Below are 22,079 nucleotides of genomic sequence, written 5' to 3'. Positions count from 1 at the left end.
AGAGCCTGTTTCTGTATTTGCACCTGGTTGAGTCCAGAAGCAGTCCAGCTGTTTGACATTTCTCTGCCCTGAGGTACTATTCTGTCGTCTGCTTGTAAGTCAGCTTAGGTGCAGTGCTGTGCAGATGTGCTTTCACCACTTCTGGTCTGAGCCAATTAGGTTCATGGAATATTAACTTTACCTGCATTAACTGACTTGGGTCCAGACCAGCCCATGGTGCCTTGCACTGTTAAGCGTTGTAGACATACTAAATCCCTCCAATGAAGACAAGCTGAGGAATTGACTGGTTCATAACATTTCTTACATTTTGCTATTTATCCTGTTAAAATCATGTAGTAGTTCCGTTTAGTACCTGCAGCTGACAGCCTGTGTATGTTCAGTGTCTTTGAATAATAGTTCCTACATAACCAAGTGGAACTTAGAATTGGACAAAGTGACTCTGAGTTCTCTCCACTGTGCTTGTTTTATAAATTGTCTGCTGTCTTTGCATAAAGCAGCAACTCCATCTTCCACTTGTCTGTTAATTTCTTCAGTGTGGTGGTTATATTTTCACACGGGATATGCTCAGATTTTGGATGTCTTCTGTCTTTTAAGCCAACTACCTACCTTGAATTTAAAATAATTCCATGTGGCAAACAGCCACAAATTCTGTTCACCAGTAGATGAGATTTTTGAATTATAGCAATATCGTATGTCTTAGTGGAAACTTGAGTCAACCGCTTTTAAATGTTTGGTTTGCATCACAGCAGATGTTTAATGTGAAATGTATCAGCTTGCGTGATTTAGTGTTGAAAAGTCTTGTTGTTGTACAGCCTAATCAAAATACGCCTTCTTGCATTTAATTACTTTTAGTAAATACAAAGTGGATTGTGCTTGCCTCAAAGAAAATCCTGAATGTCCAGTTCTTAGACGTTCCGAACCTACAGAAAACATCAATACTGGATATGAAACCAGAAGGAAAAAGGGAAAAAAAGAGAAAGATGGTTCAAGAGAAAAGGAGACTCAAAACCAGAACATCACATTGGACTGTGAAGGAGCAGCCACCAAAATGAAAATTGCAGATAATAAACAGAGGAAACTCTCTCCCCTCAGGCTGTCCATTTCTAATAATCAGGTATTGACATGAAGATGATTGGAAAGAAAAGCTTTTAAATACATATACTATCCTTTTGCAGCTACTACAGCAATTTTAACAAGTCATTGCAAAGGGGGTGATGATGGATAAGCTCTTTAGAATTTTTTGTACTGTTCTCAGTTTTCCTTAACACTTGATTGTATTTAAAGATAAGTTGATTCCCATACCAGCCTTAACTATACATTTTTCCTCTAATTTCCTTGTGGATCTCTGATGTTGCACTTTCAGGAGCTCCAAGTCCATTCTGAAGTGTCTTTTTTTAGTTGCTTGTGTTACTCAGAAGCATAGCATTTTAAACACACAATAAGTAGCCCAGAATATCAAGTGTTGGCTGCAGCTCTGTGTAGAAGATGAAATAGAATTTGGGGAGTTTAAGAGGAGGAAAGTGTGTTTTGCAGCTAAATACTGGATAATAGGTGAATAGGATGGTAAAGCTGCCTGGTAATACACCACATTAGTCAATTTTAAAGTTGTCTTTCTTTTAATGTGTCAGTTTGAAAGAACTAGTGGGAGAGATCTTTGAGATTAATTATTAACTTAATTTTGCAGAGCAGCTATTAACTATTTAATGTGAGAAGATGGTTACCTTAGTAACTACCTTTTCTTTCTTTTGGGAGGAGAAGGTGGTGGTGATATTTTTTTTTTTTTTTTTTTTTTTTTTTTTAATATGATGGGTTTTGATGATGATTTAGGGGCAGAGAGAAAGGAGTTATTTTGGGAAGGAGCCATGTCTAAGTTCTTAATCTTGTAACATCACTTGGGAGTAAAGGAAATAAGGTGAAAATTAGTATATCGACCCCTGGTTTTCGTAAGATGATCATATTGTTCTTAAGCTTAATAGCTTAAAAATGCTTGGAAGTCCATAAGGCATGGCATGCAACTTAGAAATTATGATCTTCAGAGGCAACATTTAAACTTTTTTGCCTTAAGTGATTTTTTTGTGTGTTTTGTTTTTAACAACTGATAACTGCTGTTTGGAACTTTCTGCCGAGTTTTAACGTAATATGCAGTGCTTATAAAATTTAACTTAAAACAGTAGGAATTGTGAGAAGATTAAAGCTGTTAAAATGTGTGAATAAACACATTCAGTTAATAAGCCGTTCAATTAATAGCTTTTTTCCTGGGGTGAAATATATAATGCTGAGGTAATGTGAGTGTATGGGGAAATGTAAATGTATTTTTAAGACAAATGTTAAACCAAAACTTTGATCCAAACTTTGATCCTTTATACAAAAGGGAAATTGCATGTGGGACTAGTAAACTCTTAACTCTTTGAAGCTACTATTCCACGTTTGTGTTTGATTGGGGTGTGGTTTTTTTTTTTCAAAATAGTTTGTATTTCCTATTGGTATGGTGCTGTCATTTGATTATGTAGTGAGAGTTTAAATGGAAAGTGTGTCTTTAACAGAATACACTTTTGAGCTGAGAAGAACTTGTTTAACTGTCTGTTAAGATATCCTTTGACATTCATTCTATTTCACTAAAATAAATGTGGGATTTTTAATGGGTATATAATGTAAAAGTAATTGTTTAACTGGTTATAAAATGGCTAGATTTTAATTTGGACTCTTTTTTGGTGGGTTGGGGAGTGTGTGTGGGACTCCAAAATGTCAAGAATATTAGTATGCTAAAGAAAAATGAATTGTATCGAAGTTCAGAATAGAAAATATTTAGTCAGGTGATTATATTTACAAGTTCATACAAAGGTACAAGAGGATAATAAGTTTTTTTTTTAGGTTTTTGTCTTGATCTGTTGGCTTGGTTACTTTTGATGTAGTGACCTGAGGGTTTTTACTTCCATGTAGCTTTTAGTTTTCCCTAGTTTGCAAGTGTAGTAGAGCTTCTGTAAAGCGGTCATTTCCATCTTTCAGGAGCCAGATTTTATTGATGATATAGAAGAAAAAACTCCTATTAGCAATGAAGTAGAAATGGAATCAGAGGAGCAGATTGCAGAAAGGAAAAGGAAGATGGTAAGTTGGGAAGCAAGTAGCTGCCTAAAGTCATCACTAAGGCTTAGTGACACCTGCTCTTCCCTTGCTAATTGCTGCCTTTTTGTAGGCTTGTAGCATCTAGGTATATATGAAGTCAGATCCTTAGATGAATCTCAACTTAAAATGCAAGACTTGCTATCTGAGAGCATTTCATCTAGCTTGATCATTGCTTTCTGACAAACTGCTTATATCTTCAAATGTATATAATGTTCTGTTGTCTTCAAAAGATGCATCATAGAAATCATCTAGAGTTTTTTCTTTTCTTCGCTCTTCAGTATTGCATGTTGTTTTTAATGGCGGTTTTATAGATGGTATTGGGAGTCAGGTTTTTTACCTAATTATTTTTTTGTGTTCCAACTTACAAAGCCTCAGAAATACTAGTTTTCAGAGGTTGGTAAACGTTTTTTTTTTTAAATCCGGCATTTAAAAAGATGCTTTTATTGTGGGGCATTCAGAATGTGAGAGTCTTGAAATTAGTAGGTAAAATCTTGGTTAAGTTGCATAATGAAATACTAATATTTTGAACTTTAGTTTTATTGTCCTTGCTTATAGAACTTCTGGTAAGTGGAGTTCAAGGTGGCATCAAAGCTGTCTGCAGTTTTGACCTTAAAAAAAAAAGGGGGGGGTGGGGATAGGCTATACATTCCTTTTGGTCAGTATTTCCTACAACTCTTGTCCACGGTAAAATTGATGAGACTTGTGTATTATACATTTTTAGTAGATTTTGCTTTCTGATGTCTATTTTAATATAAAACAGTGTCTCGTCGTACTTGTGCAGAATGATTCTCATCAAACATTGTTGGATGTCTGGTTTTGCTCCAGTGGACGTGCTTGCTCCTTGTTTTGTTTTTTTTTTTTGACACTTTACATTTTAGTCTTACTAAAGCGGAGCTCTCTGTGCAACTTAGGGACAGCAGAGTTGCCATAGTGATTAGAGGTTTCATGATTACTCCAGCTCCAGTATGAGGATTGCAAATTACTGCAAGTTTGCCTTACGTTTACCAAGCAAACAGGGGCAGGTTCAGTGACAAAACAAAATGTAGTTTTTCACTCGCTCATATGAGCAATATACTTGTGGGTGTTCTTCTTTCTTTGCTATAAACACATTGTTGCTTTCAATGCACTGTTGGGCTACAGGCCTTTATTAAAAAAAAATGTAGTAGAAACCCCAAATTCTGCCTCTTCTGTATTGTCTTAAGCACATTTCTTTGTGGATCAAGATGTCTGTGTAGCACTAGGACCTGAATTACAGATAGACAGAAAATACAGCTTCTCTGTGTGACCTAGTGTTATCTTATAATGATTCTTGGGTGTTGATTGTATGTTTTGATATAGTTCATGACACTTGGAAAATGCGGTCAGGGGGTAGTGGAGCTTTCTGTTGTTTCATACATGTATTAGGGTTTCATATCTTTCTGGTCACTAGTGTTTCATTGATTTTAAATACTATATATGCAAGTAAGTAGCTCAGAGCTACGTGTTCTTTTTATGCTCTTAGGCCAGCGGTTTACTATATTTTTAGCATATTCCTGAATCCAAAGCAGGACCCTTGTCCTGTTTGTCAGGGTGGTATGAATGCAAGCCTTTCTTCAGAAGTCTGTAATGATATCAGTCATTGTAACATCTCCTTTTCCTCTGAGCTTTCGCTGAAATTGATCTGCATGTCAACATACACTGAATGTGTTCTGAAGTACCTAAAAAAAAAAAAAAATTATTTACATATGTGAAAGATTATGACTGAAACTTGATCATGATTATTATTAAATCCATCAGACAAGAGAAGAACGGAAAATGGAAGCTATCCTGCAAGCTTTTGCCAGACTAGAAAAAAGAGAAAAAAGAAGAGAACAGGCTTTGGAAAGAATCAGCACAGCAAAAACTGAGGTTAAATCAGAATGCAAAGAAGCACAGATTCTCAATGATGCTGAATTTATTCAGGTAGTTGTCTGGAAGTTTTATTTTAAAGCTGGATTTTAACATGACATATTTTATCAGTTTAGATGTTGAGCTGTACATTGAAATGTATGAAACATACTTGACCAAATAGTTCTGACATTATATTAGCTCCTGATTTTTTTTTTTAAAGAAAATACGTATAGAAATCATTTATGAAGACTTAGTTACATTAGTTTACTCAAATGTGCACGCACACCAGCTGTATGATTTAGTCTCTCTTTGAAGTTCAGGATGAGAGATGTTTACCAGTGCTGACTTGAGCCCTAGGAGGTGGCTTTCCTTAGGCACCTTCAAATTACTTTTGCAGTGGGCTATTCAGGAACAGATTATAATCCTATATTTTTTTAAAGGAAAGGAGTTATTAAGGTGTAGTTTGTTCGGAGTTCTTGTAGATGATACTTAATGTTTCATAAACAATTTTTTACTCTGTTGCTGGATCCTAGTATGCTTCTTACATTGCAAATACTCTACAGATTCTCAGTTCAGGTTGTTTCCCTGTGTCATACATGTCAGCATGCTGTTAAGTGCCTTTTGTGACACTTAGTAAACTATAAATTGCAAAAAGGGTATTGAACTGAAAGACATCATGATGTAAGCAGCTGATTTCTAGCTTATGGGTGAATGAACATGGTATTGGCAATTCTTACACAAATCTCTACTTATCTGACCAGTGACTGGTGTGCGTGAATACTCTGCCAATGATACATCAGGTGCTTGAGAGGAAAATACAGGAAATCTTGTGTTTTGTCTTGAAGAAGGGTAGAGAGATTATCTCTGAAGTATTTTAGTTCTAACAACAAAAATGAGAGAGAGGCTTTTTGGACCTGTAAAAGAAGGGGAACTGACATCTTGTTTTAAGAAAGATGCATAGCTTTATGTGCGTGGGATCTGTTTACTAGAATTTTATTTTGTACCAGGAACCAGCAAAAGAAGAAACTGCCACCAAGCCTACCCCAGCCAAAGTTAACAGAGCTAAACAGAGAAAAAGCTTCTCACGCAGTAGAACTCACATTGGACAGCAACGTAGACGACACAGAACTGTCAGCATGTGTTCAGATATCCAGCCGTCTTCTCCTGATGTGGAAGTAACTTCACAACATAATGAAACTGAGAATGCTGCACTGGTAGCTGAGCCTGAAACAGAAACTGTTGTTACAGAAATGGTTACTGAAACAGAAGTTCCAGCACTTAATAAATGCCCTACTAAGTATCCTAAAACAAAGAAGGTATGTCTCTTAAGGGATGGGGAGATGGACTTCAGCATAGGTGTAAAGAATTATAGACTGCTAAATCAATATGCAACTATAGATTAAAAAAAAAAAGTTGACTTATTTGTTTGAAAGTCACATAGCCACTCACTGGTGGTAAATTAAGAGATCTTAAAAATTGTGTGTAACACCTTTTGGTAGAAGTTACTTTGGATTTTGAGAGACTTCCAAAATAGATCTTTCAGAACAATTTTGGAACAAATGTTTTCCAAGGGAAGTACTTTCTAAATGGGCTAGAATAATATACGTAAGCAAGACGATTTAGAAGGCAAACAAAACAAATGTGCTTTTGCTTCCTTTGTTTATCGTATGCTTTAGAAAGTATTTAATGGTAGCAGACAGACTCTCTTGAAGGATATACACAATATTTAAAGACAGTGGGGAAAAAACTTAAACCTGCAAATGTGAAAAAAGCAGTAAAACTTTCTGCTTTAAAATTCTATAGATTGCATTAAAAAGTTACTTTTTTCAGCATGCTTTACAAGTTCTGCAAATTTTATTTGGTGGAGGGAAAGGGGAGGAAGTTGTAAGCTGAAACTTCTTGTTGAATGATGACAATTTTCTGATGCTTTTGTCTTAAACTACCAAACATACTTTTATGGGGTTTTGTAGAGTTTTGTGTGTGTGGTGGTGTTTTGTTTTGTTTTAAGGTACCTGAGTCATCCTTTAACTTTTCTTAATGCATCACTATTAAATTCTTGTCAGAGGCGAGGCTAGAATCTGTTTACTTCTTCTCGTGTTGCATAGTAAGAAAGGAAGGTATCTGAGAAGTCTGAATCTTACTACACTTTTGCTGTTTCATAGTATTAAGGCTAAATGTCTGTGAAATGTCTCATAGCACTGTACCCAGTGTACCCTAAGTGAAGACAAGGTCCTGTTTTAAAAATTAATTAAATATAAATGAGTTTGTAAAAGATGAGCAACTTAGATGTACTATGATCATCTATGTTAAAGCCTTAATATAATAATAACGTTTAATGTGCTGTTTCTGTGTGTCCTTAACTTTGTTGAACCATTGTAAAATTTAGGAAGTTAGTTTGTCTGTTAATAGGAACTAAAATCCCCTGGCACATTTTTTCTAAAACACTGAAGTAGTAAGAAAAGAATACCCTTTTTTGACAGGTGTACTTAGGAAACATGTTGTAATTCAGTATAGCTACAAAAGTGAAGAATGTTCAAGGTGTGTGCATCATGTTGACTGAAGCCCAGTCCTTAATGATAGGGCAACCTGATGAGGAATTAATTTTTTTCCTGTTAATCTTATGCTGTTTTGCTTCAGCTTAGGTGCTCAAGCACGAGTTTAAAATTTGTCTTGGAATTCTGTTATTAAATTCACATCTTAAGTACAGTTGATCTGGTCACTTGTATAGTATGTTCAGTGAGAATTAAATACGAAATAACTAAATGTTAATTAAAAAAAATAATAAAACTCAAAATCCCCAAAACTTCGGTATGTAGAGCAAATCTGTATGGATTTCTTCTGTTGTCCCCATTGTTTTGCTAAAATTGTACTAATTCTTACCCTGGATATTCTTAAACTTGCAGCCTGGAAACTGTTTTCTGGTTTGTGTAAGCATTGACTAGGTGAATAATTAGCCTAAGGAATTTCTAAAAACCACTGAGAAACACACTCACAAAACAATTTTTTTTCTCTCTCTCTCTGTTCAGCACTTGGTCAGTGAATGGTTAAGTGAAAAGAGCGATAAAACAGGGAAGCCTACAGACAGCGTATCAGAAAGGCCTCTGCGCATAACTACCGACCCTGAAGTTCTGGCTACTCAACTGAATTCTTTACCAGGTCTCACTTACAGTCCACATGTATATTCAACTCCAAAGCACTATATTCGTTTTACTTCACCATTCCTTTCAGAAAAGAGGAGGAAAAAAGAACCTGTGGAAAACATTACTGGCTCTTGTAAGAAGGTAACGCTTCCCTTCGTTATGGTTTCCCATCCCGTATTAAGTAAAAGTCTTTATTTGCTAGCATGAATTCAGGCAGAAAAAAGCTGGTTGGCCAAACCAATTCTGTCACCTGTAACGTGTTTTGAAATGTCTCATTGAACTGTTACATCACTGATCTGAATTTGTTTTATTACAGCGTTGGTTGAAGCAGGCTTTGGAAGAAGAAAATTCCACAATGATTGGTAGATTTAATTCACCATCACAAGAGAGATCTAGAAGTCCAGCCATCAATGGTGAAAATAAAAGTCCTTTATTACTGAATGACAGCTGTTCCTTAACAGGTGAAGAGGCTTTTACTGATAACAGTACTTAAGAGCTGTGTCATAGTAGTTAAATGTGGAGGAGTGTGGTTTTCAAAGTGTTGAGTTAGTGAAAATTTCAGGCGTATTTGCACTGTTTCCTCATACGTGGTTTGAAACAAATGCTTAGCTGCATAGTGGTTGGGATTTTTTTCCCCCATTAATGTATAACTGATACCATAATCTCATAACCACCATAATCTCATAGTGTTTACAGTCAGCAAAAGACTAACACTTATTTTACGTGCTGTTCTATGTATTCAGAATTCCTGTTAAATTCAGTGGGCCTGTGTTGCACGCAGAGGAAAAGCTGTGTAATCTTTTACGCATAATACAGAATAGGAACATGCTAAAAACTAAACACCCTTCTGCAAGGATGTGGAGTGTATCACATGATTCCTGTGTATGCTCCGGAACTTGGAATTCCCCCTTCTTAGCTGAACAGTCTTAAAAATGCATAAAGGTTGACTTTCTCTTTTATGGAAACTCAGAGAATTCTTCCCATCATCCTAGCACAAAAATTTCAGTTACTAATATGTCTGTAAGGCTGTTAAAGAGTTCGTTCTTCAGGAAGCCTGCCCTTAAGAGATTTTTGGAATCTTACTAATTTTTTTATTTGGTGCAGTTCTTAATTTTGTTACAGTAATCACAGTTGTTTAAGTACTTTATGTATCTAGATCTCTACTATCTGTTTTCTAATTTTAACACACAGATCTAACCACGCCACTGAAAAAGCGAAGGCTGTATCAGCTGTTGGAGTCTGCATTCTCAGAAACCTCCACGCCTACTCCCTCTCCGTATGCCACACCAACCCATGCCGACATCACTGCCTCCGAGACATCCTTGTTTGCTACTCCTCCTAGGGCGAAAACAGAAGATGAAGCTTGTAGGAATGGTTACAAACCCATATATTCTCCAGTTACTCCTGTAACTCCATGTATACATGGAAATACCATGCACTTTGAGGTGAGATTTATAATGAATTTCAGTGTGTTCAAGGAATGTGTGTATGCATTCTAGTGTAAATCAGTATTTGTTCTCCTGATACAAGGGAATGGTTTGTGTTTCTCCAGGCTAAAAAAGAAACTGACTTGCAATTTCTTCTTACTTGTTTAGAATATTTCCTCACCTGACAGTTCCCCAGAAATAAAGAGGCGAGCTTACAGCCAAGAGGTAAGGATCTTTGCCAAAAACTGCAAATAGTATCGTGGTTGCACCTGTATGGCTGCACCATTCCCGGAACATAGAGAGGGACTTCCCTACAGGTTTTATTTGCGTATTGCTGTCTAGTTCCACTTTACCTTTTTCATTTTCTATTTTAAACTGGTTTCTCTCTCCTCTTTTCTGCATCACTTAAAAACCCCGATTCCTGTCACGGAAAGGCGTAACTAACTGTGATTTATAAATAAGAACACAAAAATAACACTTGGGCTTTTCAGGCTGTGCTCAGATGCAAATTAACATTTCTCCTTGTTACCGGCGTCTCTTAACTGTTTCTGTTGAGCCTAATTATGCTCAGAGCACCAGAGCAGAGCGGGAAGGTAACGAATGGGTTTAGGCGGGTGAGTGCGGGTGGCGGGCCGCCAGGGGGCAGCGTGCCGCTGGAGGGACCCGCCGCCCGCCGCGGGGGCGGGGACACACCACACCACGGTGTGGGGAGCTACAAAACATTGAGCAGGTTTTGCCGGTGGGGTCCTTCACTTCTGGCCAGTCATGTAAATGAGTGGTCCAGATACCCTGAGAGTTAAACATCTATGTGGGTTTTTTTTGGTCAATCATAACAAATGTTGAAATACACAAAATTTTTCATACAATTGTAGCTGTTGACTGAATTTAACAATTCCTTCTAAACTACAGTAATTGAATTTTAGTGTTTGACTCAAAAAGAGAGGTTTTACTTAGAATCTTTTGCTTTGTAATACAAATAATTTTGAAAGGATTCATGAAAACCTTGAAACGTGTTGATTTAGAATAGCAACTTGTAACCATGAATGTGCTGTGGTTTTATGGTTAATACAGTTTTAAGAAGTAGAAAAGTCAGTTTCTGTAATTTAAGAGGTTTTGTTTCCCTTTACGGAATATAGTTTTAAAATAGTCTTAAAATCCTGACGTCTTAGAAATGCATGCTTTGCTTTTTTTGTTTGTGAAATGTTTTGACACCGAGAGGATCCATTTGATGCTGAATTGAAGCGAGTGCTTTGTAACGTCCTGGCTGGGGACTTGCTTCTGTTAAAGCTCCTCCCCTTCTTCTGCCTGTCATAAACCAGCCTGGCATTTAAAGTTTATTCTGACTTCGGTTAATGTGCTTTTTATTGAAATTCTTTCACCTAAAACGTGGCAGTAGTAGAAATAAGTGTCTGGCTGTAGAACTGTTTTTTAAAAACAGATAAAGTTGTAGAACTGGAAGGCCTTTAATCCCACTTAGAGGCACAACTGAATGTCAGAATAGTTGCCATTTTGTTGCAGTATGGAAAAATAGCTGACATGCTTTTTCTTCACGCAGGGGTATGACAGAGCATCAATACTAGCGCTGAATTCTTTCAGAAATTCCAACCTGACAGAAATGGGCCTGCAGGAAATAAAGACTATTGGATATTCCAGCCCAAGGAACAGGACTGATGTCACACGGCAGTGCACTGGAGAAATGGAATCTGTGTCAGACCTCCAGCTGGGACTCGAAGTAATTGAGCAAAGTGCACTGCATAAAAACCTGGAAGCCCCAACACATGATAGGACTGATTCAAACAGCCAATTAGAAACTGCTCATTGTGGACGGGGCACAATTTATTCTTCCTGGGTAAAAAGTCCCGACAGGACAGGTGTAAATTTCTCAATGAATTCTAACTTGAGGGACTTGACCCCTTCACATCAGTTGGAGGTAGGAGGTGGATTCAGAATAAGCGAGTCAAAGTGCCTGATTCAAGACGATGCTAGAGGCATGTTCATGGAAGCATCTGTTTTTTGTACTTCAGAAGATGGAATTGCATCTGGCTTTGGAAGAACTGTCAATAACGACAACTTGATGGATGGAAATTGCACACCCCAGAATCCTCCACAAAAGAAAAAGGTTATAATTTTAACAATAATTTGGTCTGTCTCACATAGTCTGCTAATGATATTTCTATAACAGAAAAATCAGAATATAATAAAAAACAACCAGATGGCTTATCTTTAGATACTACCATGTAGGAGACGTTATTCAGGGGGAATAGTGAAGACCAAAGAGTAAAGCTGCATACACCCATTAGTGAATTTATTTTTTCCAAGTAACAGAAACAAATTGACTTTTGTTTCCTGTGAGTCTTAAATGAACTGCTCAATAAATAATTGCTTTTCAGATTTGAAAACGGTTGCTTATGCCACCAAGTATTACAATATTCTATTACATATAGTAGTATCATAGAAAAGATACACTGTGAACATTATGAATTACTACAAGAAATTGCACTAACAGATTTATGATGCTGAGACTTTAAAATTCCAACTTTTATGTACTTAAGGTGCTTTGGTTTGATTGTTAGAACTGCAAAGAAATCCTTAGTTTCAGGAAATCTTTTTCTTGGCTTGATTTCTTTTATTATAAAATACTGTGTGTGAAAAATAAGCACAGTCTAAATTTGCTACTCTGGTGAAACAGTTCTTGTAGGTAAGTTGTGTGGTCATGGGCAACTCAAAATGGAAAGTTACCTGTGTCACTGTCTTTGGCTGCACTTTGCTGTCAGGTTCGACTCTTTTGCTCCTCACAGAAAGGGTGACAGACACAGAAGGCAACAGTCTCAGATGCATCGACTTGCGAGTTCTGTCTCATAACAAGTGGTAGTAATCTTTCTTGGTTGAATGATATATTTTCTTCATGAAAGTAATGATCAGGGGGTAGGGCATGTTCTGTGCGTGTATCTGTGTGCACAATAAGGGTTTGGTTTTTTGGCTCCATGGCACCCCCCCTATACACGCAGCCTCCCCGGTGCTCTGGGGCATCCTGCCAGGAGCACTCATGGTTCTTTCTGCCAGGAGTGCTCATGGTTCTTCCTTCCAAAGTTCAAACTTCAAACCAAGACCTAACTGAAGCAAGATAGTAGGAGCTCTGTTCTCACCTTTCTTTTCTTACCTGGTCCTGACCCTGGGAGTGTTATAGATCCCACGCATGTTACTGTAGCACTGCTGGTTTGGCACAGCCAAAAAGGAAAAAAACAACCCCCCAAAAGCCAAGCAAACAAAAAAACCATAAAGGAAGCCAAAATGTGTGTAGCTTCACATCTTTCTTTGTCTGAAAGTTATGTTAATTTATGTTCTAATCACAGAAAAATCAGAGAAAATTGTTTGTTCCTCTGGAAGAATGGGGTTTTTGGCTTTCCCAGGACACAAAAAATGCAACTTTTCACAGTGTGGAAAAGGGGCTGGGAAAGTCTCACCTAAGGAAAAGGTGAGAATTCAGGAATTTTGTAGGAGAATAATAGAAGCCTTTCCTTAGGATCACAGAAGACGAGAGTGTCCTTATACAGTTGTTAAAGGAGGTTTTTTTTCGTATTTCGACATTTCTGTGGGCATTTGCTCTTCTGTTTTGTCTCAGCATTGTACAAATTCATCCCATTTCAATACAGTCCTGTATGTAGTGGCCACACTGCATAGATTTAATCCATTCTTAATCCTTAAGCTTTCTTTAAAGCAATATTCTTCAAGGGATCTCATGTGGAAATAATGTAAATTGTTTCAAAGCAAGATCAGTTCTTAAACAAAACTTCATTTTATAAAAAATAAGATTCAGTTCTTAACCTAAACTTTATTTTATGAAAATTCAAATACTTAAAACTGTTCTTACTCTGATATATAAATGAGTCTTTAATGGATAGAACTGTTTGAAAACAGGCAAAAAAACCCTTAGGACTGCAAACAGAGCAGACTGCCTTGGTTTTTCTCTTGGTAGAAACGGCTGTCAGCTTGTATTGAGGACTAAGGCAGTTAAACAGGATTTTTTTTCATTATTGCATTATTGTTTCTTGTTTTGGATGCTGTACAGGTCAGAGTGGGTTGCTGATAACTAGGAGAAAAGATACAAAGACGTTAAATGTCATTTGCACCAAATTAGTTTCCTTACTGAATAAAGTAGGTCTGAAATATTTCAGCTTTCTGCTTCAAATCTTGAAGGATATGTAGGGAAAACATTTCATAAGTTATTTTTGTCACTGAAGCTAACTTACTAACATTTAAGCTGTTTTCTATGGAAGCTTCTGTGTACTGATTTTATATGGATATACATATATGTACACACGTATATAAAGTAGATACCACTTTTCCCTTCACGTGTCATCATTTTTGCTAATGAACTTTACTTGGAATTTAGCATTAAAATATGTTCTTAATCAGTCTCTTAGAGTGAATACACAAATTCAAATAAACTGAGAAAAGAAAGCTAAATTGCAGATTCTATAGGTTAAGAAAAATGTATGAAGAGCTTAGAGAATCCTTTGATTCATGCAGTAGAGTGAAACAGAAGAATGGTTGGTTTTTCTTAGGAGGGCGTCAGACTGAGAGCAGGATGTGACAGCTCCTGAAATGAGCCGTACTGGATTAGTGCGCTCTTACTAATGCTGCAGTTCTAGGAAAAACTGCACTGTCTCGTAGCATCAGCCAACAGTGTGACTTCAGCAGCCAACCTCTTGCCGACCTGCATCATCCTCTGCTTCTTCCCCGAGGCAAAACACAGACTCCTTCTCTTGGCAGGACTTTTCCTTACATCACCCCCACAGTCATTAGTTGCTCAGTACCCTGTAAATTCACTGCAGATACAGTAAAATATCTTCAGTTGATCTATCCCTGTTTTCTTATAGAAGCAGGTGAATTGCGTGTCTTATTGAAATAATACATTTAATCAGAAGTGTCAGGAAACAGGTAAACTTCCCTTCTAATGTTTGGGTTTGTTTTTGTTTTGTTTTTTTCTCCCTAGGTATCCTTATTAGAATACCGTAAGAGACAACGAGAAGCTAGGAAAAGTGGCTCCAAGACAGAGAACTTCCCCCTAGTTACTGTATCTCCTCATGCTGCTGGTGGAGGAAATACAAGTAATAACAATGGTGCTAATGATGGGTTTAACAACAGCGGTGAGAATGGGGAACAAACGGAGAACGCTGCAAGCCTCCCTGTACCACTGCCAACTGCTGCTTACAGTGCAGCTCCAGAAGACACTGGCAACAGCTGTGCAATGAAGGAATCTTCTTCCAGTGAGAAGAATGAACCAGAAGTTCAGTGGTAAGCTGTGAAACTAGAGGTCTGATGTGCTGAGGAATTATTTACTTAATTCTAAGTCTTTTCTATTTGAAATCTAGTTTTCATTGATAAAGGTGCAGATTACTGGTTGGAAGGCACCTTTCAGATTAGCAAAGAGTCATCTCACCTAGTTCCTCAGAAGGCTAGCAGAAAACTCATAAAGAATTATGGGAAGTTACCCATGAGATACTGTTTAACTTATTTTTATTCTGCTTTGCTTTTTTAATTTTGTAAGAGTAAAATAGGCATTGGTTTGAGCAATATAAGTTGCCTAGTTCTGTAGATTTTAAAATTGCAGAGGTAAGTGCAGTTGTCCCTCTGTAGCGAACGGCATAGATGGACGGGGGTGCTCCTCGCACCATGGCACGAGTTGGGCTGTCTGTGCCCATGCCAGGTGCGGGGCCGAGGGAGCAGCAGGAGGATGGGCTGGGTGCTGTGACAGCGCAGATTTGAGTCCGAGTCTCAGCGTGACGGTGGCTCTGCACCTGGCTCCTTTGATCTCCACTGCTTTGTCTGAGCACTGAGGAGAGTATTTTTCATCTTAACACTTTCCCAAGTATACTGTAGGGAAGAGGCGTGAAACAGGAGAATAATCTGTATTGATTAGCAAAAGCTTCTAGAAGACTTTAGGAAGTCTGTTTTTCAGCAACTTGCTGGAATGTGTTTTGTGGTGTTTGCTGTTAAGGCTTAAGTGGAGTGTGCAGGGCTGCATGCAGGCTGCTGAATGGTCCTTCTGCTCAGGCAGAGATACTTGCATCGTTGTTTACGATTGTTAAATGGTTCCCCTGTGAACAGACCATATGCTCTGTTGGATGCCATACTAGATACTCCCAACAACTAAAAAACCAGGGGAGAGATAGTCTGAAGGGGGGATAAGATAGAATGGCTTCAGTTTGTGTAATCATCGCACATCATCTTCTAGGACATTTTTGGTAGCTGTCTCCAAATTGTTAATTAGCACAAAATAAACCTGCAGATGATCTTTGTGCTGTAGTGAAGGCCTAACAGTGTTTGGTTGAATGTGGGCTGAGGAGCTGAACATCCTTCTGCTCAGATGCTCCAGCTATTCTAGAATAGAAGGATTTTGTAGAGCCAGTTGAAGGGAGAACATGAGTGCAGACTTCAGAATTTCACAGAAAAGGGGCTGTGAGTTTACTATGCAGCAAGTAGCGTACTATAGTGTAAGTGAAGAATGTGGAAAACAGACAAAAAAAGGAAGAATTTATTAAGTTTTTGCAGTAATCCTGCAGAAAGCACCAAAACTTATTTTAGTACATCAGTTTTGTAAAGTAATGCTGTATATTCTTGGCCGAAGGAAAAATTGTGTTTTGTAGAGTACTGTCAGTTTCATTCTTCTTGATCAATTGTGATAGTCGGATGTAATTGATTATAACACACAAGATAGGTCTGTCATTTCATACCCACTATCTGGCAAGTTAAATGTAGAAGCCTAAACAGAGATATTTGTCTAGTTGTGGACTATTTACGATTGTGGATCCACTATTAAGAGCAAATTCCTTTTTTGACTTGTCAGTTGTTTAGAAAAATTAAAAACCCCACAGATACACAGATGTTGTTTCCATATTAAGAGGAGTTGTTAATTCTTAGAGTGTAACAAGGCTGCAGGAAATCTGTATATTTACAGGAGAAAAGAGACACAAAATAACAAATGGCATTCCTTATGTATAGCCAGTTATTTGGCTCTCACACGTAATCAACATTGTCAACTTTATCTGACCCAGTGTTTGCATGTACGTTTCCTAAATTGGGTCAGTGGGAGTACATCCTCTTACATGCAAAACGTGCTGCTCTCTTCCAGGACTGCATCAACCTCTGTGGAACAAGTGAGAGAACGGAGTTATCAGCGAGCTTTACTTCTCAGTGATCATAGGAAAGACAAGGACAGTGGTGAGTTGCTTTATCCCATGGAAGGCAGATACATCTAACCAGTTCCCCCGTGGCAGTCTGTAATCGTTCTAATACTGTGTTTGGGTCTGCTTCGTCTGTAGGGGGAGAATCACCCTGTAGCCCATGCTCAGCGTCTCATGTTCAGTCTCCACCTTCATCTCATTCAAATCTCATTTCCCAGTTGCAGCTTAAGGTCCCTTCTTTCACTGAATTTATGGAAGGTCAGTAAGCAGATGACCTCGTATGACACTTGACCTATTGAATAGTCACAACAACTTTATATTTGACTTTTAAAAGAGCCATTAAAGTGCTTAGTGATCTCTGCAAGACTCTGTTTTCCCACTTTTATATGTATCTCTGCTTTATATCTATAGAGCCTGATCCTGAAAATCCAGAGCCTACTTCCGAGTGTCCGTCCCCAGATAGTTCACAAAAGACTTGCAAGAGTCCTTCAAAAGCAAGCAAGGTAATGCTCAGTGTATGCAGGCGCGTGTGGGCTCCTGCACGTTGTAGAATATGCATAGGAGTACGTACGTTCATCTCTGATTTATCTAAAAAAGTGTTGATCTCATTACTTTTACATCAACATTTATATACATAACCTTCCTGTGCAATAATTTATCATAGGTAAACATTTGTGAGAATATTTGTGGTAGTCCATACGTGCTAGAAAAGTTGGTTTGTGTTGTGTTCTTTCAGTAGCTATACCTGTTTACATATGACCTTGCATTCTGTAGACACAGAAGAGATTGTATCAGTGGATTCAGTATCACTGCAGTTCTGCTGGTTGAATGCTGAAGAACAGGCAGGCGGAACTGACAGCAGTAACGTGATTACGTGATTTACATACTTCTGAACAAGAGTTTGCTCTTGCTGTGTCAGGGCTTGGCCCTGTTGGTCAGGCACTGATATGGAGAAGGGTGATGAGTAGCTGCTTGTACAGTATTAAATGAAGTAATTCAGGTTGTAACATTTAGTATGCTTGCTTGCACACTACGCCAGTTTAAAAGTGTTAAATCACTCTAAAAAATGGCATTATTCTTTTAAATGGTCTTGTCTGGAATTATTTCCTTTAGACCTAGAAATCCAAAACTTGAACAAATATGACTTGGACCTAATGGGTCATATTTCTGTTACTGCTTTAAAATATACTTGCTGGTCTTTGGCTCTTAAGAATGATCGACGTGTGCTTGCTAAAAATAGTCTTGGCAAGCGTGGGCTTTGTACTTTCACTGCTTTTCTTATATCAAATATATATCCTGTGCCTCAACACTTCTTTCCACCATCAGCAGAGAGAATAATATTCTGAGGAGTTCTTTTCAGCTTAGTGCATGCGTAGTTTGATATTTTGAATGTTTTGCACTGACTTGCTTGCTTTTCCTTCTAGCCCCCTTCACCGAGTCCTGTCGTTTCAACGCAGTCACTTGGGAAAACACCCACAAAACCAGATTCGCACTGGGAAACTGCAGCTAATGCACCTGAGGCCGAATGTGCGAATCATCCAAAATCTGAGCTGCAACAAAAACAGCTGACAAATAACGTCCAAGCACTTTCAAAAAATCACCCATCTCAGTCGCATCTGCGCGGTTCTGCTGAGCAACTTCCTCACTCACAGAAGTTGCCTTCTGCACCTTTGAAGCTGCATTGCCCCCCTTCTCCTCATGTAGAAAATACTCCCAAGCCTTCAACCCCTCACGCGCCCGTGCAGCACGGTTACCTTTCACCAAAGCCCCCTTCGCAGCAGCTGGGATCTCCCTACAGACCTCATCACCCACAGTCACCTCAAGTCGGAACACCCCAGAGAGAAACACACCGAAACTTCTATCCGGCAGCACCGACCCTTCAGCCCAGTAACCAGCAGCAGGCGAGCGGACCCCACTTTACTCAGACATCTTCAGGACAATCTTCAGCTTCTTACAGCCAGTTTAACCAACAAAATTTGAACAGCAGTGCCCCACCTCCCCCGCCCCCCCCACCCCCTTCTTCTACTTACTATCAAAACCAGCAGCCCTCCGGAAACTTTCAGAGTTACACTCAGCTGAAGGGCAGCATCCCCCAGCAGACTGTGTTTTCATCCGGACCAAATCAAGCACTTCCTGGCACTGCGGGTCAGCAAACGGTGCCGGGACACCACGTAACTGCGGGGCATTTTTTGCCCTCTCAGAACCCCAGTATTCATCACCAGGCGTCGGCGTCTGCTGCTCCACCTCCTCCTCCTCCACCACCTGCTCCGGGACCTCACCTTGTACAGCAGCAAAGTACTCATCAGCAGCACTGTGTAGCACATGTTGTCGGTCCGGTCCACGCCGTGGCAGTAGCTCCTGGATCGCACATTCATTCTCAAGCTGCTGGTCACCATTTGCCACCACCGCCACCACCACCAGGTCCTCTCCCCCACCACCAACCTCCCCATCCTTCAACTGGACACCAAGGTTTGCAAGCACAACACCAGCATGTTGTAAACTCTGCACCTCCCCCACCTCCACCCCCACCCTCCAACGTTATAGGCTCGGGGCATCACCCAGCATCAGCACAAGGGTTACACCACCCGTCTCATCAAGGACCCCCCCACTTTCCTTCAAATGCTCACACGAGTGTCTCCTCCTATTCCTCACAAGCTCCCCACCACACAACATTAGGACCTGGGCCTCAACATCAGCCTGCTGGAACAGGACCTCATTGCCCGCTCCCTGGTCAGGGTCCTCACATCCAACCTCAAGGACCAAACAGCATCGCCACCCCCACCGCTTCGGGGTTCTGCCCGCACCCCGGCCCCGTGTCCCTGCCCCATGCCGTGCAGGGGCCGCAGCAGGCGTCGCCGGTGCCGGGACAGATCCCCATTCACAGAGCACAGGTGCCGCCCACTTTTCAGAACAATTACCATGGGTCAGGGTGGCATTGACAAGGATCCCTTTAATTCTCAACATTTTTAAAGTGTTCTGTAATATAAACTGTATATATTTCATATGTACCTATTCCAGGTACTTTTTAAAGCTTGTACATGATACTTTGTATAAAAGCAAACACCAGTGCTCTTTCATTGTATTCTTTCCATTTTTTGCTTTTTAAAATTCCTGAAAATGTGCTGTTAAGCCAGTATTAGGTATTTCTTTTTATTTTGTAAGTGAACATTCCAGCTGTTTTTTCTGGCAGTAGGTTTGATGCTGCATAATCTTTAAAATTTTATTGTTGCAGTTAAATTCATTTAGTGAATGTTTTCTATATTACTTTTATACATGTGTAATTAAATAAGTACAACACAGGCTAAGTGATGGCACTAACAGTTTTTTTTTTCCCATTCTCTTCTGTCAACAGTTCTTTGTGTGCATAGAGATAGAAAACAATGCAATACAAATTTTTTATAGTTTTGGTGTGGACATGGCTTTTTGTTTCATCAGTTATTTGCAGAAAATGTAATTTAATGTATAGACTGTTTCTAATGTCTCAGACAAGTGCTGTAAATATTGTATTTCTTTTGCTTGTAAAATTGCTTAAAGCTGCTTTCATTTGATATAGTATTGTATATAATAAGTCTCTTTTGCAAAAAAAAGGAAAGTGTGATCTTTGTGAAAGTAGTACAGTATATGATCTTTAATTTTTTTTTTTAATATACTGTCACATTGCAGCACTGGTTGGGCATTTTAATTCATGTTAATAAATCACAATTATGTCAGTTTTAACTGCTTGTCCTGAAAGGGTGGTGTGTGTTCAGGGAGGTGGCCTCACATCTGTAAATCAAACACCCCCTTGCAGTCACTGTGAGGCTGTTCCCTGCAGTTCCAGCTGTGGCTTTGCTGCTGTAGCAGGGACAGAGGTGGAACTGGCTGTGGGAGCGAGGTTGTGTCCCCTGGTGAGTCTGGAGGGGAGGAGAAATCACTCCAAACACAGCAGGGGCTGATGGGTTAACCAGTGTTTGTACTGACAGCAGTACCGCCCGTTTGCCTCCTCTGGTGGGTGCAGTTCCTGGGGACTGAGGCCTTGTCAGACTTCCTAGGAAGTTTAAGAACACTCTGCCGCAGCCTGCCCAGCCTCCCTCCTCAAAGGAGAGCTGGTGGGTGCTGGAGGGGGGAGCAGTAGTTTTGCTTTTTTTAAGGAAGCAGTTTACTCCTGCTGTAGAAGAGCAGCAGTGCTGGTGCTGTTACTCGGTAACTGGTGTGTGACAAGGTCTGTCGTGTCAGCAGTGACCACACTGTTCTGCTCACACAACAGGACTGTTCTCCATGGCTCTGCCTCAGAACCAGAGAAGAAAACCTGATGGGACAGGATGGGAAGTGGCTGTTCCTCCTCCCTGAAAAAAAGGTGGTAATTGTTCTTAATAGAAAAAAAAATCAGGGCTACTTTAAATTGTGACTTGCCTGAAACAATTAAAAAATTCTGTTGGTAAAAACCAATACACTAGAAATAGTTTCCTGAACAACTGCTGGCCTTGCAATACACAGACCGTGTTTGCATCACCAGGAGCAGGACACGGTTAAACCATCAACAACAGGAAAAAAAACACCCCACAAAACATCTGCATCATCCTCTATGGCCCACAGGTCAAACCTGGGTGTCCTGACCCTCCTCCACGTCAGTCATTCCATCACCTCACACATAGTCAGGTACAGACTGTTGGGCCAGGGCTTGGAGAAGCACACGGAGCTGACCCTGGGCTGCAGAACAGGACACACTGAGGTTCTCCACAGTGTCTTGTGTCACCCTGGCCAAGCAAAAGGCGGAGGTTGCACACCTGGGCTCGCAGTTGCCACTTCATTCACCCGCTTGTATTTTCTATGCGTTAAAGAACAAGCTGCCATGACACGGCTCTACCAGCGCCTGGCCCAGCTATGAAGCCAAACATCGTTTTTTTACCTCTAGCTCTGGATTCCACTGTCCCATCGTCCTTCTCACCATTGTCATCCTCACGGCCATTAAAAGTTCCAGGCGGCAGCGGCTGAAGGCACGTGGACAAGTCTTCCCAACCCATGTACACGTGTCGCACTTGGCAGTGGCTTTGCAGCTTTCTTTTGGATGAGTGGCTGCACCAGCATTTGCCGGTTTACAGCAGTTAAACACATTCTACGCAATACCCTTTTTTCAGTTTTTGTCACATTTCACTTCACAACCACTTAAGCGTACCCCTCCCCCACCCCCGCCATGATGCTCTGATTTACGGCAGGTGATGTATTTTGTATATTAACACAGAAAGCTGCTTGTCACTTTTCCTCCCGCCCCTCCCCGCCCCGCAGTGACACGGACCTCTAGCACACTAACGGCTGGAGTCACAGCAAAGAGTCCAATGACCAGCAACACTGTC

At 39.7% G+C, this 22,079-nt stretch overlaps 1 protein-coding gene across 4 annotated transcripts in view; it reads left to right on the top strand.

The window, feature by feature from the left end:
• KMT2E (lysine methyltransferase 2E (inactive)) overlaps positions 1-20,463 on the top strand; it is a 63,576-nt gene extending 43,113 nt beyond the window's left edge. For 3 of the 4 annotated variants that reach the window (XM_065049070.1, XM_065049071.1, XM_065049073.1), the window contains 14 exons: positions 853-1,114; positions 3,007-3,105; positions 4,900-5,064; positions 6,000-6,308; positions 8,019-8,273; positions 8,449-8,593; positions 9,324-9,577; positions 9,728-9,784; positions 11,115-11,678; positions 14,556-14,857; positions 16,695-16,783; positions 16,885-17,004; positions 17,158-17,249; positions 18,171-20,463. In XM_065049070.1, the coding sequence (XP_064905142.1) occupies positions 853-1,114; positions 3,007-3,105; positions 4,900-5,064; positions 6,000-6,308; positions 8,019-8,273; positions 8,449-8,593; positions 9,324-9,577; positions 9,728-9,784; positions 11,115-11,678; positions 14,556-14,857; positions 16,695-16,783; positions 16,885-17,004; positions 17,158-17,249; positions 18,171-19,685 (4,228 nt within the window). In that variant the 3' untranslated portion in view covers positions 19,686-20,463. The remainder of the gene's footprint in view (positions 1-852; positions 1,115-3,006; positions 3,106-4,899; positions 5,065-5,999; positions 6,309-8,018; positions 8,274-8,448; positions 8,594-9,323; positions 9,578-9,727; positions 9,785-11,114; positions 11,679-14,555; positions 14,858-16,694; positions 16,784-16,884; positions 17,005-17,157; positions 17,250-18,170) is intronic. The other variant, XM_065049072.1, reaches the window with a different exon arrangement.
• The last annotated feature ends 1,616 nt before the right edge of the window (positions 20,464-22,079 follow it).

The sequence above is a fragment of the Columba livia genome, chromosome 1 (genome assembly GCF_036013475.1).
Source record: "Columba livia isolate bColLiv1 breed racing homer chromosome 1, bColLiv1.pat.W.v2, whole genome shotgun sequence".
NCBI lineage: Eukaryota > Metazoa > Chordata > Aves > Columbiformes > Columbidae > Columba > Columba livia.
The sequence above is the reverse complement of the archived record's forward strand: the minus strand, read 5'-3'. Positions and strand labels throughout refer to the sequence as shown.